We start from the raw sequence: 15778 nt of genomic DNA on the forward strand, positions 1-15778 counted from the left end.
GTCCTGAGTACAAGTACACACAGAGGTTAGAAGAAGATCCTCTGACGCTGAGGTTGCATATGGCAGTTTTGAGCTGCCTGACATGGGTGCCAGAAACCCAGTTCTGTTCCTCTGTAAGAGGAGTATGTACTCTTTACAGCTGAAGCATCTTTCCAGTCCCAATCTTGTTTTTAATAATGTTAATGTTTGGAGTAAAGTTGGAAGCAGTGTACTAGAAAGAAAGCATTGTTGCACTGGCTAGGTTAGGAACCTCAATCTGTTTGAATATAAAATGCAAATGTGTGCAATAAATTCCATAGTAACAAATGTCAAGAATATTGACTAACTGTAAAATGAACCTGGATTTCTAGAAATACTCATATTTTAAAAATGGAGGTGAAATCTTTTTTTAATATAAGCATGCTATTTCAACTTCGGCTAATATGCCAACAATTTGGAACACATACTTTACTGCTGTTCTTGCACACTTATCCAATGTGTGTTGCACAAACGGTTACATGTCATGTTCTGTCCATTCGTTTTGTTGGATATGGAAAAGCTAAGAACTAGAATATTCTTGTCCTTTAAAATATAAAAGGGAGGCAAAGTTTTTGTTACAGAATTAAAGATCTTATTTGGCTTTATATTTTTCAGGGAATTATTATCTTTATTTATATAAAATACCATTAAATAAATGTAAAGAAATAACATTTATCCTCAGCAGAACACATTGACTATATAAAATATGAAAATTTCCTTTCTTCATCTTCTGTACTTGAAAGATTAGAAAATAATTGACCCTCATTAAAGAGTGAAACAGACCTAAGAAAAACACATGTTGTAAAGGCAAATGCATTCATTATGAACACCAAAATTCTGATGAAATAGTGCATAGATTAGGAAAATTAAAATGGTTATATTTCATATAATTTTATAAATCTAGGTTTAACAATATATTTTCTTTAAATGACAAAAACTGGGAAATGCATTTTCACATTTTAATTACAATTCACATGTCTGTACCTCCTGCTGTGATGTTTTGTTCAAAAGAAATCTTATTTGTGAAGCTGCCAGTATAGAAACTGACAGATGGTAAAACCAGTTTTCAGCTTTCCATAGTATTGGTTTCAGGTGGCTTAGACTATTTTATTAGTGCTGTTTTCCTGTCATACATTTAAGCAAAATAAATGCATTCTCATTGAAGTTTTACTGTTGCTACTGTGTTAAATATATCTATTCATATGTTTATTTTTAGTTTCAACTTTTAGCAAGATACTTTTCTTAGGAATGATTTAGCTGATGCTTTATGATGTATCAAGACTATCTGTTTGCATGAAATGTGTATTATCACATAAGTGCTAGGACAACACAGAGAAGAAAACTCAAAGTCCACTTTGTTGGATATGACTCATAGATAATATTAACAAATTAACTCATTAATCTAATAGATTTAAAAATATAGTGTTTAGACACTATACATTATTCAAATACATTATTGGACAAAATACATTATTCAAACACGGTAATTACATCAGGAGGAGGCAAAGAATCCTGAAGTTAGTTTCTCAAATACCTCATCAGCAAAACTGAAAATCAGAAACAAATATAAAGAAATAACACAAGCAGTTTCTAGTGATGAATCTGTTTGTATGGATTCTTCAAATACAACAAATAATATCTGAAAACAATTCAGAGACTTGCACTCAAATGATAGTAGTGTTTTTAGCTTTCCCACCTTAACTATTTCAGCTCCCTAAACTGGTACCCTCTCCTGCAAACTCAAGATCAACTCTTTGCTGGGTTGGAGACACCCACAGTGTCTTCTACTTCCTAGCCTCTTCTTCTGGCATGCTTAGAATCCTGTGTAATAGTGGCAGGTGGGAGCCCAGGTGCAAGGGAAGTTTTGTTCCCCAGCCTGCCTGACAGGGTGAATCCTGGGTGTTGATGGCTAGGACAGCAAAGACAACCCACATGGTGTTTAATGTGCATATCTGAGTTCAGTTTCTGTCTAGCTTTCTTTATGAATAGACCCTGCTGTTGTGTTAATCTCTTTTCCTACCTCTCAGCTTCCCTCCTTTCCCCTCCCCGAGACCCCCCTCTCCCTGTCTCTTCACGCACGCACATACACACACACACACACACACACACACACACACACACACACACGAGAGAGAGAGAGAGCGAGAGAGAGAGAGAGAATTTACTAAGTAATAGTTACCACTGCTATGCTCATGAAAACTATTTTTTCTTGTCTACTATTCATTATTATCTGGCTGATTATTCCAATTAATGTGCTTTCACATTAAGATTGCAGTTTTGATGCTCTCTGGGCCCAGAACTGCAGCTCAGTCCATCCCATGCTTTATCCATTCACGTCTGGAACCAATTTCTGTTCCAGCCTCGCTTTACATGAATTGCTGCTGTTCTCCCCAGGTATCCACAGGCAGCTTTCATGGGACAGCAGTCATCCTAAAGAACAATACCTAGGAAAGAAAAGAGCTGCAAAAATTAGTTCAGTTTTGTGTATACGTGTATATATGTGCATGTGGGGGCCAGAGGTGAATGCCAGGTGTCTTTCTCACTGGCTTTCCACCATATTTCTTGAGACAGTGTAACCTCAATGAACCTGGAGCTCGAAGACTTCCCTAGACAGTCTGGCCAGCAAAACCTAAGATTCTTCTGTCTCTCCCTCTCCAGCACTAGAATTACAGGTGTGCATGGCTGTCTGTGCCTGCCTTTTGTGTGAATGCTGGAGACCAGATTCAGGTTCCCATGTTAGGCAGCAAGCACTTGGCTACTGATCCATATCACCAGTTCATTTTTAAAATGTTTATCCACATTGCTTTGCAAATATTTTAAGATTAATTCAGTTTCTCAATTATTTCACGACTGGTAATGGAGTTAGAAAGAAAAAAAGAGATCTCTATTATCTTTTCTCAGCCCTACTTTTAGATTTTGGTGGTGATACTTAGGAATGCCCAAATTGGCACATCACTATGGTGGGAACGCAGTGCACATAAGGGGCACATATGTAATTGGCAACTGATGTTTTCTGCTTTCATCAAATACTGCAATGCCAAATCTCCATTCAACGTGCCAGTTAGATACACTTGGGAGCCTAACAGCAGCAAACACACAAGAGATGGGAATGAACAAACTGGAAAGAGTTATTAGCTTCTTGTGTTTCTATCACAACACAAATTACAGCACTGAGCGTGTCGCAATGGGAAAATCTGCTTGAAAGAGGAAGCGATCTTAAAAGAGAATAATTCATTTACTAACCTTCTGAAGTGTCCAATAGAATTTATAAATGAGGTTTCTACACAGACTTTTCTTTAAATAAGAAAAATAAAAAAATAGTTAAAAATGAATCATCTTTTTATAAGTGTCTTTTAGTCTAGTGCATATGAATTCCAACCCTTATTTGGGAAAAAATTCATAAAATAAGAAAATGTTCACTTTAATGTCTTAATGAAAAAGGAAACTGACAGATTGTCATGGTTATCACCAATTATGAATGCAATTTGTGATTGTGAAAACTGCAGTCAGCTGTAGTTACCAAAATGCCTTTGAAATATCTCATATAATTTTTAAGTTTACATTATAGAGTAACAATCACTATTGATCATAATAAGATCAACAGAACCAAGTTAATAAAATGGTCAGAACTTGCCCAGTACGATCAAGCATGATCCTTCTAAAGTGGACAGAACTTAAAAACAATGTTCATTAACAGCTAATGTCTACTTACAGCTCTTAACTCACCAGCTGAAAATGTGTGGGAATAAGTGTTCTACTGATTTGCCTTTTATGGGAACCACAGAATTCTCCCCCTGAAGACTGGGGTGGGAACTTTCCTAACTTTTCTGTCTGTGAGTTTGAGTATTTTCAGACTATTAAAGTTCTTGCCTGCGGTGGTGGCGCACGCCTTTAATCCCAGCACTCAGGAGGCAGAGGCAGGCAGATCTCTGTGAGTTCGAGGTCAGCCTGGTCTACAGAGCTAAGTTCCAAGACAGGCTCCAAAGCCACAGAGAAACCCTGTCTCGAAACATCCAAAAAAAAAAAAAAGAGAGAGAGAGAGAGAGAGAGAGAGAGAGAGAGAGAGAGAGAGTTCTTGCCTGATCCTCAAAGTGAGCACGTCTTAAAGTTCTTACACTGTGAGTGGAACGGGCCTGGGACACCAGCGGACACCAGCGGGTGTTAGGTCAGCTCATTACAACCACCCAAAGTTCTGAGGAATGCCCATGATTTGTGACTGATACAGTACTTCTGGGTAGAGAGTAGAGTGAGGGCAGCCTGGCCGTGTCCTGTTCAGGTCTTGATGATATGTCTGAACCATTCGCAGTGGACTCATTGCGTGAGACACTGAAGAGTGGGTCACAGGGGCACCAACTCGAGAAAGGCATAAATGAAAGGCTTGGGACTGGGGATATGGCTCAGTGTCTAAACTGCTCCTTGTGCAAACATGAGGACTCCCAGAACCCAAAGAAACTGGTGTGGAAGCATACATGTATGCTAGGCATTTCACTAGAGAGATCCCCGGGACACTTCGATGCGCGTGAGCATTCATAGTGACAAAAATGTTAAATATGTAACTGTCCTAAGTCACAAAACAGGAGAAATGCAGCACTAACCTTGTTATTTATTAACTCCCTTCGGAGTTTCTGGTTTTGTCCTATATATTAAAAAAATAATAAAAATATAAGCAGTTATTTTCAGAGAAGAACATATAATAACCACAATCATAAAGATTCACTCAGAGGGTACACTGACTCCCCTCCCCCACCTCCACAGTCACAGCACAGAAGTCAGACAGACTGACCAGAACATGCACCCAAATACACACGTGTGCTTGAAAGAAGTGCAGAGTGACTTTCACTCGCTGGCTGTTTCCCCAGTAAAGTAGTGTACCAGACCATGAAGACCTTGGACTTTGAGCAAGAAGCTTATAAAATGTGCCAATAGGTGAACGCGGCGGTATGACGTTATATACTTTGACATGGTTCTAGATTCTAGTAGACTGGGTTACATGTTTCTGATAGAGTTAAATGGTTTCCGTGTGTTGTACTGTCTGCTACAGGCATACTTATTAGGAGTAAAGATGAAGAAGAGGATGGGTGGAAAGCTGCTCAGGCCCAATACAACCTTAAAGGAAATGAGGCAGTGCAAGGGGAGACAGGGTCATCAGAAAATAAATTAGGTAAACAACCCTACCACGCATCAGAGATCCTTTTCATCTCAAAAGGGGCAAATTTTCTCCAAGTGGTCATCAATCAAACGGTGTCAAGCTGGTCACTGACTCTGGAAGACTCCCCAGGATCACGCGTGTAGGAAAGAAGTCCACTCCCAGCCGGTCTCAAGGCTTCTTTATTCTTACAATTGACCGCCACAAACCCTAACTGGGAGGCATGACCTGTTTAAAGGAGGCTGGCTGCTTGTTACCTTGTTAGCTAGAGAGTTGTCAGGACGATCGCGGGGCGGGTGACACAGGAAAACCGGGACAGAACATTTCAATTACCCCGATTTCCAGGAGGGGAAAGACAATATCCGCATTTCCGAGAGAGCCCCGGCACAGCGCTTTCCGAGCCTCCTGCGTCCCACCGCGCGCCCCGACCTTCCCAGGCGACTTGCAGCGCGCGGGGGATCCCGCGCTCCGCGGGCTCCGCTCCCTCCCCCGATTCGGCCGCGGGTGTGCGCGTGTCGCCGCGCCAGGCTGCGTGCGCGGAAGCCAGCGACGCGGTTGGCCAGCGCCGCCCTCGGGCTGCCCCCGCCCGGCCCCGACTCTGTCACCCGCTCGGAGGCCGCGGCGCCGCCTCCTGCCGCCGGGAGCGCGGCCTGCCCGGGAGGCGCTCGCTGCAGCCGCCCCGCGGCCCCGCTGCGCACACCGCCGCCCACCCACGGCCGCCGCGCGCCCCGCCCGCTCCCATTCTCGCTCATCATGACTGACTGCGAAGCTCTTGCGGAGCAGCTGCGGTGGCGCAGGCGGGAGCGGCGGGAGGAGTACTGAAAGACCGTGGCCGAACGAACGACCGGGAGTGGACATCGCGTCCGGACCAGCCCGCAGCTCCAGGTAACAGCGCGGTGCGCCCGGCTCGCACCGGCCTGGGCTGAGCGCCAGGTGACTGGCCCCGGCTCGGCCGCGGGCCCCGCGGAGGGGGGGGGGGACTCGCAAGGCGGGCGTGGGCACTGCGCGGCGTGGCCCACCCCTGCACCCTAGGGGTCTTCGTGGCAGAGTTGGTGCATTCGGGGCCGGGCCGGGGACCGTGCGGTGGGGCAGGCGGGAGCCCCAGGCAGCGCGCCGACCGCCGCTCGCCCTTGCCTCAGGAGCCCGCCACGCAGAGTGGACAGATTGCTTTGTGGCGCACCCCGGGCTCGCGGGGTCCGGGAGTTGGGTGTTCCTGTATGTGTTCTCGCGTCGAGTCACCGGGGCGGAAAGTGAGCCCCGCGTTGACAGCAGGTGGCTGCCAGGCCCCTCACCTTTTGGCTCCGGTCTTAGTACACAGTACAGCGCCCAGGGAGCGTGCGCAAAGGGGCGACTAAGGGATTTGTGAATGGCGCTACTGCGAAGAAGCTGCGCCTTGCTGATGCGAAGGGGCTAGTATCCCGAGTGAGAAGAAAGGCTATTTATGGCAGAGTTGCGGGGTTCCCTTCTGTGTACGCTCAGCCCCTCCCGCTCGGAACTAGAAGCAATTCTGTTTTTTACACTCTTGTAGAATATGCTGTATAAAACGAAAGAAGGAAGTCTGAAATTCACTCCAGTCTGTACAGGTAGAAGTGCTCTTTGGAGGTCATGGATCCCTATTTTGATGCTTTGGTGTCCTGATTGTCTGCTCCTCTTGACTCTTAAGGTCCCCACCAGCACCATACGTAGGACAGAAAACCTGCTTGCTTTGACTAATGAACCCACCCCAGTTGACCACTTTCCTCCTGAAATGTAACCCACACCCTCCATTCTTTCCTTCCCATAAGGGGTGTTCAAAAACTGTTCACCTATTTTATGTGAAGAGATGTTATTATAAAAGCCTCAGGGAGGATGTAGAAACAGCAGCTCAGTGAGTTTATGTCTGCAATGACCAACTCTTTAAAATATAGTTACCAGGGATGACCTAGAGATAGAATAATTAGTTTGCTTTGGTTTCTCTTTGTATTTGCTTTAAACAGGTGCCAATTACAGGGTCATAATTTGAAGCTTAGATGTGAGTTGGGACGCGTCTATCAGAGTACCTTAGCGAATTTGTTATGTCCTTTGAAGTAACAACCTGTGTTTTTATAGAAACTGCTGACTGGACTGTGATAGTGGGACTCATTAATTTAAGCTGAATTTTCCTTAAGACTGCCAAAAGTATAATTTTCTTTGGTCAGACTGAAATTCCATATTACAACTACACCTTCAGTAGTTACACACACACACAAAAAGTAAGTGGACATTATCAGGGTGACTTGTCATCGCCTGGTTTAATCAAAGAGACTGCCCAGAACTGCTGTGATTTAAAAAGGAGCTCCTATGGGTAAATCCCAGTGTGAGCAGCTTTCCCTAACAGCCGTGTACATCTGAATGGGGTTGAGGGTTCCTACTTAATGTGTGTATATGATTGCTAGCTTAAGGTGCCTTTGTAGTGCTGGAACGTCTCGTGTCAGGTGGACTCTGGCTATACCGCATTAAATCATTGAATTTAGTATCATAGCAAGGCTGTGTTACACAGCAACACTCTTGGGTCTGTTGGCACCTAGAGATAATTCCATTACTGTGATCCTGGAAGTCATATTTATGGAACATTGTTAATGTCTTTGGAATTGGCGACTGTTTCTTCTTTTAAAGCCATTCCTTATACTATGGACCGTTAGTTGATACCAAGTTCCCGAAGGAGAAAATGAAACATTTAGGACCTTGCAGTAGCAGTTATTTGCCTTCTTATTGTACTTTATTACTCATTATAGTACTCATATTAAAGGTCTGCATTGAGCAGTGGGTTGCCTTGAGTGTTGTGAGGCACACAGGGACTTTGTGCTGTGCATCCTGCCCTGCAGCAGCTTGTGAGCTGTTTGAAGGCATCTGATATGCATACTTAAATGCAGAGTTAACAGTCTATGATAGCTTGAGACTTCAGGTCTAGTGGGAAGCTCAGGGGTTCCGAGCATGACAGTAATATATCATGCTAGGATTTTGGACAGAAAAGTCTTTAGTGGGTAGGTTAAACTTTCTTAGTTAAGGGGTAGTATAATTAGTAAACTGTGGATCACAAGACCTACGATGCTGCATCTCCTGGACTAGAGAACAGCAAAGAAGACACAGGGTAGATTAAGTTTTCTTTGAAATAGAATTGGATAGTGCTAAATGTTCAACCAGTCGGGATACCCACTAAATAATATATTTACTCTTATATGTATTTGACAATTGGTGGATTTGTCGCATGGACTAGTTCTTATATGGACAAGTTCTTACATGGATACAAGTAACACTTTGGTTACTCTTACACCACTTGCCGTGACTATAGTACAGTGATACTGAGCCTGTGGGAACGTTTTCAGAATAGAAGCAAGACTTTCAAAGATCATTTTGCTGTTTCCTGGCAGGAGACTGTATTACTAAGAGTAGCATGACCTACCTGTGCTCTAAACTGTGTGTGTTTGTGTGTGTGTGTATACTGCAGTTTGTGCTATTGTATGAAATAGAATCTGAAGGTCTTTGTAAAGATGCAGCCTATATATAACGGCCATCTGTAAGGTGAGAGAGACTTTTTAGAGAACCATTGGATGCTTAAAATGTGTTTCTTCATTTTATAAACATAAAGAGAAACAGCAGAGTTGACTTGGCGCCTATCTCTTCAACATGACAGCACAGAAATTGTGACAGTAAAGAAATTGTGCAAACAATAGATATGACTTTCAATAACCAAATGGAGTTACGTTCAGGTTATCTGAATTAAAAGATTTTCATATATCTCTATGTTGTTGACAGTGCTTGGATAAGTCATTACAGAGCGAAAGCCTATTAAATCAGATTTCATATTCATGGGTGAGTGGAGTGATTTCCAGCACAGCCAGGCACAGATCAGTCCATCTCTCTGTCAGCTGATCTCTTTGCTGTTTGGTTGTGGATTAGATGTCACAGGTATATCATTTTGATAATGTAACCTAGGCTACTATATGACTGACAGCTTCTACTTGATTTCCCTGTTGGGTAGTGACAAAAGCTACTAGCTTTATAAAAAGGACATGAGCTTTTATCAGTGATATGATCATCATTTGCAAGAATGTCGGTTAACAATAAATAATGAAATATGGGGTTAAAAAAGCAGTGAGGACAAAAAGAGGCTGAGTGAAAACCTTAACGGAAAAAACACGCTTCATTTGGGAGCTGAGGGTAATTATGAAGATGTAAAATTGGCCATCTGCAACTTCATCAAATGACAAAATATTCTTGTTTATTTTTCAGTTTAAATATTTGCCTGTGTGATACATTAAAAGGAAACATGAGTGTGGTAATCTATGCTTACAAACATTAGCCATATGATATTAAAATTATTAAAAATATTTCTTCTTAGTCATTGAAAATAAAATTGTTTGGTCAAATTACTTAGATACTTAGAACTTTGAATATGGTTTTGGGTCTTATATTATTTATATTACATTCATAATTTAAAGAGTTTTATGAAATTAGAGTGGCTATTTACTTTAGGCATTTAGCTCCGGCATCACAAACATGGAGTTGTCTCAAAGCATTACTTCTGGAGGTAATTTAGATAAAATCTACATACCTTCCCTGAGTCGCATCCCTGTGTTTATTTCCTGGTGTCCTTTAGCACAGCTCCTGTCCTTCCTCTGCTCTGTCCTTTTCCCTCCCTTCTCTAATTCAGATATTAGGGTAGAAGTTACTTCTCTTGATTTTCTGTGCTAAGTCAATTGCCCTATTATGTATTCTTTTAGTTCTAGGTTCTTCTACTGTGTGCCACATACTGCAGCTTTTAATTTAGTGCATTTTGGAGTTAGCACAATATCGATCAGAAATTACTAGGGCCTAGCTCATATATATTCAGTAAATACTGGCTGACGAAATGAATGAATGAATAAATAAAACCTTTCTGGAAGCTGGAGAGGTGGCTCAGTGGTTAAAAGCACTTGTTGCTCTTATGCACGACTTGGGTTTCACTCCCAGCACCCATATTGTATCGCATAACTTCCATTCCAGGGGATCTAACACTCTCTTCTGACCTCTGCAGGTTTCTGCATGCACATATATACACTGAGGCACACATACATATGCATACAATAAAGGAAATAAATGTTTAAAAAGTAGAATTCAGAGACTGTACTCTCATTGTAAGGATGTCTTCCTCCAAAGAAAGACTTTCTTTAAACTTTAAAGATGAACGTACCTCTGGAACTTTGGCAAACACAGGCAGTTCGTTCTCTTATATTTTGAATACAGGGAGATATAATTTTATCAACAACAATAACAACATTTATGATGATCTGTATCCTTCTTTGTGATAAGCACTTTACATCTTGTGTCCTGTGTTTCTTTTAACCCTGCAATGTCAAATAGTAACAATGAAGAAGTTTTGTGTCTCTCCATGATGACCTGTGAGGTTATTTAGACTAGACTGACCTGTTTATAATATGATGCAAACTTATTAACTATCAAGCAGAGAAATTTTGAAAGAGTATATTTTCTGTTTTTTCTTAAAAACATTGTATCTATATAATATCCCTATGTATATATTAAACTATTATATTCCTTAGTGATATGTGTGTTTGTGTGGAGTCCAGAGAACAAACCCTGGGAGTGGGTTTTCTTCCTCCCCATGGGTTGTAAGACTTACTTGGCAGGCATTTTACCGTCTGGGAGGTATCACCACCAAAAGATGTATTTTCTTTTGGTTTCTAGCTGACTGGGCACAGCAACATTAGTGTATACTCATTGTTTCCTCTGTCTTCCATGCTGCTGCTCTTGCTTCTTGGGCAAGTGCGAGAGGTGATGGAAGATGTGAAAAACGGGTATTCCCAGACCTTCAGCACCATGCCTCTCAATTCTCTGACTCCATGTAGCATGAATTTTTATTTGTTAATGAAAATGCAAGGTATGACACATATCATGAAATTCATTCTATATCATTTTTGGAGTAGTGCAGCTCATCCTCTGGAAGGTTTCGCTCAGAGCTTTGAGTAACTTTGCTCAAGAAAAGTCAACTTCAGATATAGTTATGAATCATTTTCTTATCCTATGAAAAGGAGGAAGGATAGTTTGTTTTCATTTTGTTAATCAATTCATTGATCAAAGTGATGTGTTAATCAATATCTAAGGGTGTGTAGTGAAAATAAACTTAAAGGTTGATACTGCAGAAGTCCAAACATAGTTGAACTTGGCTGCCATGAAGCTCTTTATTAGACTAATTGTGTATCTATATCATAATATATTTAACTCAGTGAGTAAAATTAGATAAAAAATAATCTCAAAGAGGAAAAATAGTTGGTTGCTTAGCTAGATATTACTTGCATCCTATTTTGTAACATTTGTCAAAGTCTGTTTTTATTGCCACAACTATTTAATTCTAAACTTCTGCCTTAGTCTAACTTAGGGGCATTTTTTTTTTCCTGTGCAATAGGAAATACAACTGCTTTCCAGTCCAGCATCCTGGTTATTACAATAAGAAATCTTTGATATTCAGCAATTAGGCTTCTTTCTTACAGCTGAAATTTATTTAAGTAAATATTTTTCTCCATGTCTTCTCAAATTACTTGGTCTACCTGTCCTACTATTGAAGCATGCCTTCTTTCAGAAATCTCCTGTATTTCTTTAAAGATGGCCTCTTCAGAAACTCCTCCATTTCCTGCGCCCTGCTGTCTGCCAGCACACTGGTGCAAGGCTGGCCACTTCCTGGCTCTCTAAGCACTTGCAGCTCCTAGAGGTGTCCTTCCTTCCAGCACTCACTGCAGGACTTCATGATGCCAGCTGCTTATGGCGTACTGCCATACCCCAGATTCTTAGACTTGTTGAGCTTCTTGGGGGGTATTTATGGATGTGTTTCTACAGGGCTTCCCAGACTGCACTGCAAGGTGTATTGCTAGCCTATGGCAATTACCAGTGTTTCATTTTGCCATCTCTAACCTTTCTTCACAAGTGCCTCACTTTTAAACTACATCTGAAATTGTCCCTTGGGTCTAAGTCGCTTGCAAAGAGAATACCCTTTTGATGGCAGAACTGAATGGAGGTATTTTCTAGTAACTTATGATCATTGTCAAAAAAGTTAATCCATACTTGGTGAAGCAATGCTCTTCTGAGTCTATTGTGATGCCAGCATATATAACATATGCAGTGGCTTCTTTATGGTTTGTGGGTTCACTGTTTCCAGTAAGTTGTTTAGTCGAGATCCATTGGCTTTTCCATAATTTTTTAAAAATGTGATCTGTTTAGAATGTATAGAACATCATAAAAAATACGTTCCAGATGTTATGCTTTCTTTTATGACACTCTTCACTCAAGAAATTTAGTGCCCTTCTGTGCTCAAGACGTGTTTAATAAGCTGGGTCTACTGCCCTGATTTAGCATGAGAAACCCTGCCATGAACCTTCTTTTTTTGAACCTTCTTCATTAATCCTATGGAGACAGCTTGGCATGTTCTAGTTCCTGTCCTCTAATATAAACCCTTTCTTGGAATTAGTTAAATATTGTGATTCTGCTAATGAGTCTTTCTTGCTGTGTTTGAGTGTTTGCATGCTGCTGTAGTTGTGTGGTGTTGTTTTTGCAGTACTGGCAAATAGTATAACATAAACCTACATCAAAATTTCCAGTAAAATCAAACAAGAATGGCAGAAATAATCCTTAACCCTCATTCTCTGAGATATTGCTCATTTGCAAGACTATTCTTATGTCTGTCTTTTCCAGTGTTATTTCTTTTATGGTGATACTAATTACTGAAGTATTGTCTGAATATATAAATGAAATGTGGCTGGGGATTATTCCTTTCTACTGTGCAACGTTTTTCAAGGACATTCAGGAAGAGCACCAAGGAGACAAGTATTCTTGTATCACAAACCGGTGAAGAAAGGAAGGAAACACCCATCTATCAAACTCAGTTAGTCCCAGATATGCCAATTTGGAGTAGCTTATTTCTGGTGGAAGATGAATGTATTTTGTAGGTGACAAAGCCAACAAGTTTATACACTAAATTTTAAATTTGCATTTCAAATGGATTCTAAATTTTAAGAAGACTATCTCTCTGGAAAGAACACTTACTGCTCTCCCAAAGGTCCTGAGTTTGGCTCTCAGCACCCACATGGTAGCTCACAACCATCCATCCTAGAGTTCCCCATGATCCTATACCCTCTACTTATCTTTGGGCACTAACCATTTACGTGGTATGTATAAATGCGTGCAGGCAATACACATGTACACACACATATGCACACACACACACCTGAACAAAGACTATTATCTACTAAACAAATAATTCAATGATAGTTATTTGCTTTAGCATTTTGGAATATTGTGTTATATACAAATACTAAGGAATATTAAAAGTACTTACTAATGAATGACTTTCTTGAAAGTTAGAATGTATGAATTATGTACAACAATGAGTTACATTCTAACTCATAATTGATTTTAAAAATATACATTACTAAATTGAGTCATTAAAGGAAGTATTACAGTTTATACTAAAAAAGTATATAAACTTTGAGCAATATTAAGACATGAATGGACACAGAGTTGTGTTTTTTTTCTTTTTTCTTTTTTTATTTTCTTTTTGTGTTTGTGTATATGTTTGTGCATGTATCTGAATGCCAGAGGACAACCTTAAATACTGTTCTCAAGATTCTACCCATCTTTTTGCAGACAGGGTCTCTCACTGGCTTACAACTTGCGAAGGAGAGTTGTTTTCACTGATTCACCTGCCTCCATCTCTCCAGCACTGAGATAACAGGGTGTACCACCACACTTGCTTTTGGTTGTTTTTGTTCAACCTGGGCTCTGGGGACTGAATGTGTAAGGCAAGCTCTTTACTAACTGAACGGTCTCCCCAGCATGCTAAGCCACATTTCTTACAGTGTGACCTAGAGTGTAAATACAGTGACATTGGGAGACCACTTCTTCATGAATAGCAGTCCAGTTTTTGGTAGAGTGTCCTGGAGTGGGGAGAATGGATTGAAGAGTGGAGGTCAAAGGAGAGTCATTTTGTCACTTCCTTAAACCAGGAGAAACCTGCTCCTCCTTGAATTCCAAGGGCCTCTGGAATGTGGCATCTCTTGTTTCTCAGCAGAAATCTACATTTTGAAATGTCCTTATATCAGAGGGTGTGTAAAGCTGGAATTGTTTGATGTGTTACCATTACACTGAGAGGAGAATAAGAACTGCAAGGTCTACTTACAACACTCATAGGATGAAGACCACAGGATCCTAGCTCTCCACTCAAGATAGGAATTGAGGGATCCCAGGACATTTCTGAATAGTCATTTCGGTGCATGATGACATGTAAGGTACCTATGTGTAATTCAAGAAATGAATGGAGAAGATGTTTTTTAAAAACAAGAGAGTTTTAGCTGGAGAATAGGACAGAGTGGTAATCTGAATTTCAGGAAGTCCTCTAGCCCGTTTCAGGGTACTTGCATCTTGCGGACTTCTGTTGCAAAGTGCAATTGTGGTTGTTTTTATTATACCGATCCTAGAAGCCACTGCATCTTAATCTCACACTAGGAGTTTCTTCTGAGTTCCAGTAACAGCCTGTGTCTCTACTAAATCTCCATCTAATGTTTCATAATTCACTATTTGCTTGTACGGCGTGCCCTGTAAAGACAAGAGGCTTACGTTTTATTCGTTAGCTTCTGAATCTGGTTACAGTAAAGATATGAAGATTCTCAGTAAGACTAGTTGAATAATTTATTGCTGCCTGATAGTGACTAGATATTGCAGGGGATGAGGTACCTAAGGAGATGGCTCAGGCAGTAAAGTGTTTGCAATACAACATAAGGATCTGAGTTCAAATCCAACATAAGGATCTGAGTTCAGATCCCTAGCATCCACATAAAAGCTACATGCACCTGGGATCCCAGCACTCAGGAGACAAGAGAGAGAAAGACCAGCTATCATAGACAAATCCCAAATCAGTGAGCTCTGGGTTTAGTGAGAGACCCTGTCTCAAAGAACCAACCAACTAAACAATCGATCAACCAACCAACCAACCAACCAATTGACCAACCAATCAATCAGTAGTAAAATAAAGGTGGAGAGCAATTGAGAAAAACACTGAAAATTAGCTTCTGGCCTTCACATACTCAGTCACCCAAGTGCACGTGATTCTACACACACACACATGCACACACATACACCACCTACTCACACATACCACATTCACACACATTAAAAAAATGACTCAACTGCCCAGTTTATGTGAACTGCTTTGCATGCATGTCACTGCCCTGCTACCAGTCTCTAGTTTCTTCAAATCATTCTCTACTTGGCTATTTCATAAACTAAAAACTTTTTCTTAATTTGAAACACAGTAACCTGACATTCATGACTAAACTTCTCAAGGAGAGTGCAAGGACAGAGGGATGTTGCATCTGTACTGCATGCATTCAGGGTTGGCAGGGCTGAGGAAGTAAGAGGAATGCATGCACATTTTGGAGAATTGAGGTCAAAGTACAGTTTTGTTTCTTCCTTAAAGCAGAAGGAACATACTCTGCCTTTACATTCTGAATGCTTCTGGAATGTGGCACCTCCAGCTTCCCTTCTAAAGACCAAATCTGGGAGGGTGTGTCAGCCTGATTGCTTTTTTTTTTTCATCACATTTGTGACTTC

The 15778-nt window shown here is 41.0% G+C and overlaps 2 protein-coding genes across 5 annotated transcripts in view; one reads left to right on the forward strand and one right to left on the reverse strand.

Annotated features, from left to right (window-relative positions):
• Positions 1 to 492: 492 nt before the first annotated feature.
• Positions 493 to 6022, reverse strand: LOC121435297 (U7 snRNA-associated Sm-like protein LSm11). 3 transcript variants are annotated; one of them, XM_041634534.1, is made up of 5 exons: positions 5498 to 6022; positions 5194 to 5378; positions 4614 to 4654; positions 3262 to 3312; positions 493 to 2462 (listed from the first exon to the last, which is right to left on the reverse strand). In XM_041634534.1, the coding sequence occupies exons 1-2, from the start codon at positions 6020 to 6022 to the stop codon at positions 5253 to 5255; spliced, it is 651 nt and encodes a 216-aa protein (XP_041490468.1). In that variant the 3' UTR covers positions 493 to 2462; positions 3262 to 3312; positions 4614 to 4654; positions 5194 to 5252. The 3 variants fall into 3 exon arrangements, with proteins under 3 accessions (XP_041490468.1, XP_041490478.1, XP_041490485.1); XM_041634544.1 differs by lacking the exon at positions 4614 to 4654; XM_041634551.1 differs by lacking the exons at positions 3262 to 3312; positions 4614 to 4654.
• Ccser1 (coiled-coil serine rich protein 1) overlaps positions 5798 to 15778 on the forward strand; it is a 1090845-nt gene continuing 1080864 nt past the window's right edge. Inside the window, exon 1 of one of the 2 annotated variants that reach the window (XM_041634515.1) lies at positions 5798 to 6049. The gene's annotated coding sequence lies outside the window, so the exon portion shown is untranslated. The remainder of the gene's footprint in view (positions 6050 to 15778) is intronic. The other variant, XM_041634523.1, reaches the window with a different exon arrangement.

Source organism: Microtus oregoni, unplaced genomic scaffold, assembly GCF_018167655.1.
Source record: "Microtus oregoni isolate MIOR12 unplaced genomic scaffold, Mior012 000002F_ref0000024, whole genome shotgun sequence".
In the NCBI taxonomy this organism is placed as follows: Eukaryota; Metazoa; Chordata; class Mammalia; order Rodentia; family Cricetidae; genus Microtus; species Microtus oregoni.

What these genes read in the sequence shown, in the direction of transcription:
- LOC121435297 (XM_041634551.1), bottom strand. Translation starts at nt 6,022, where the DNA reads ATGTCCACTCCCGGTCGTTCGTTCGGCCACGGTCTTTCAGTACTCCTC. An exon ending in TTCCCCTCCTGGAAATCGGG is followed by an intron (nt 5,379 to 5,497) that starts GTAATTGAAATG and finishes CATGCCTCCCAG; the next exon opens with TTAGGGTTTGTGGCGGTCAA.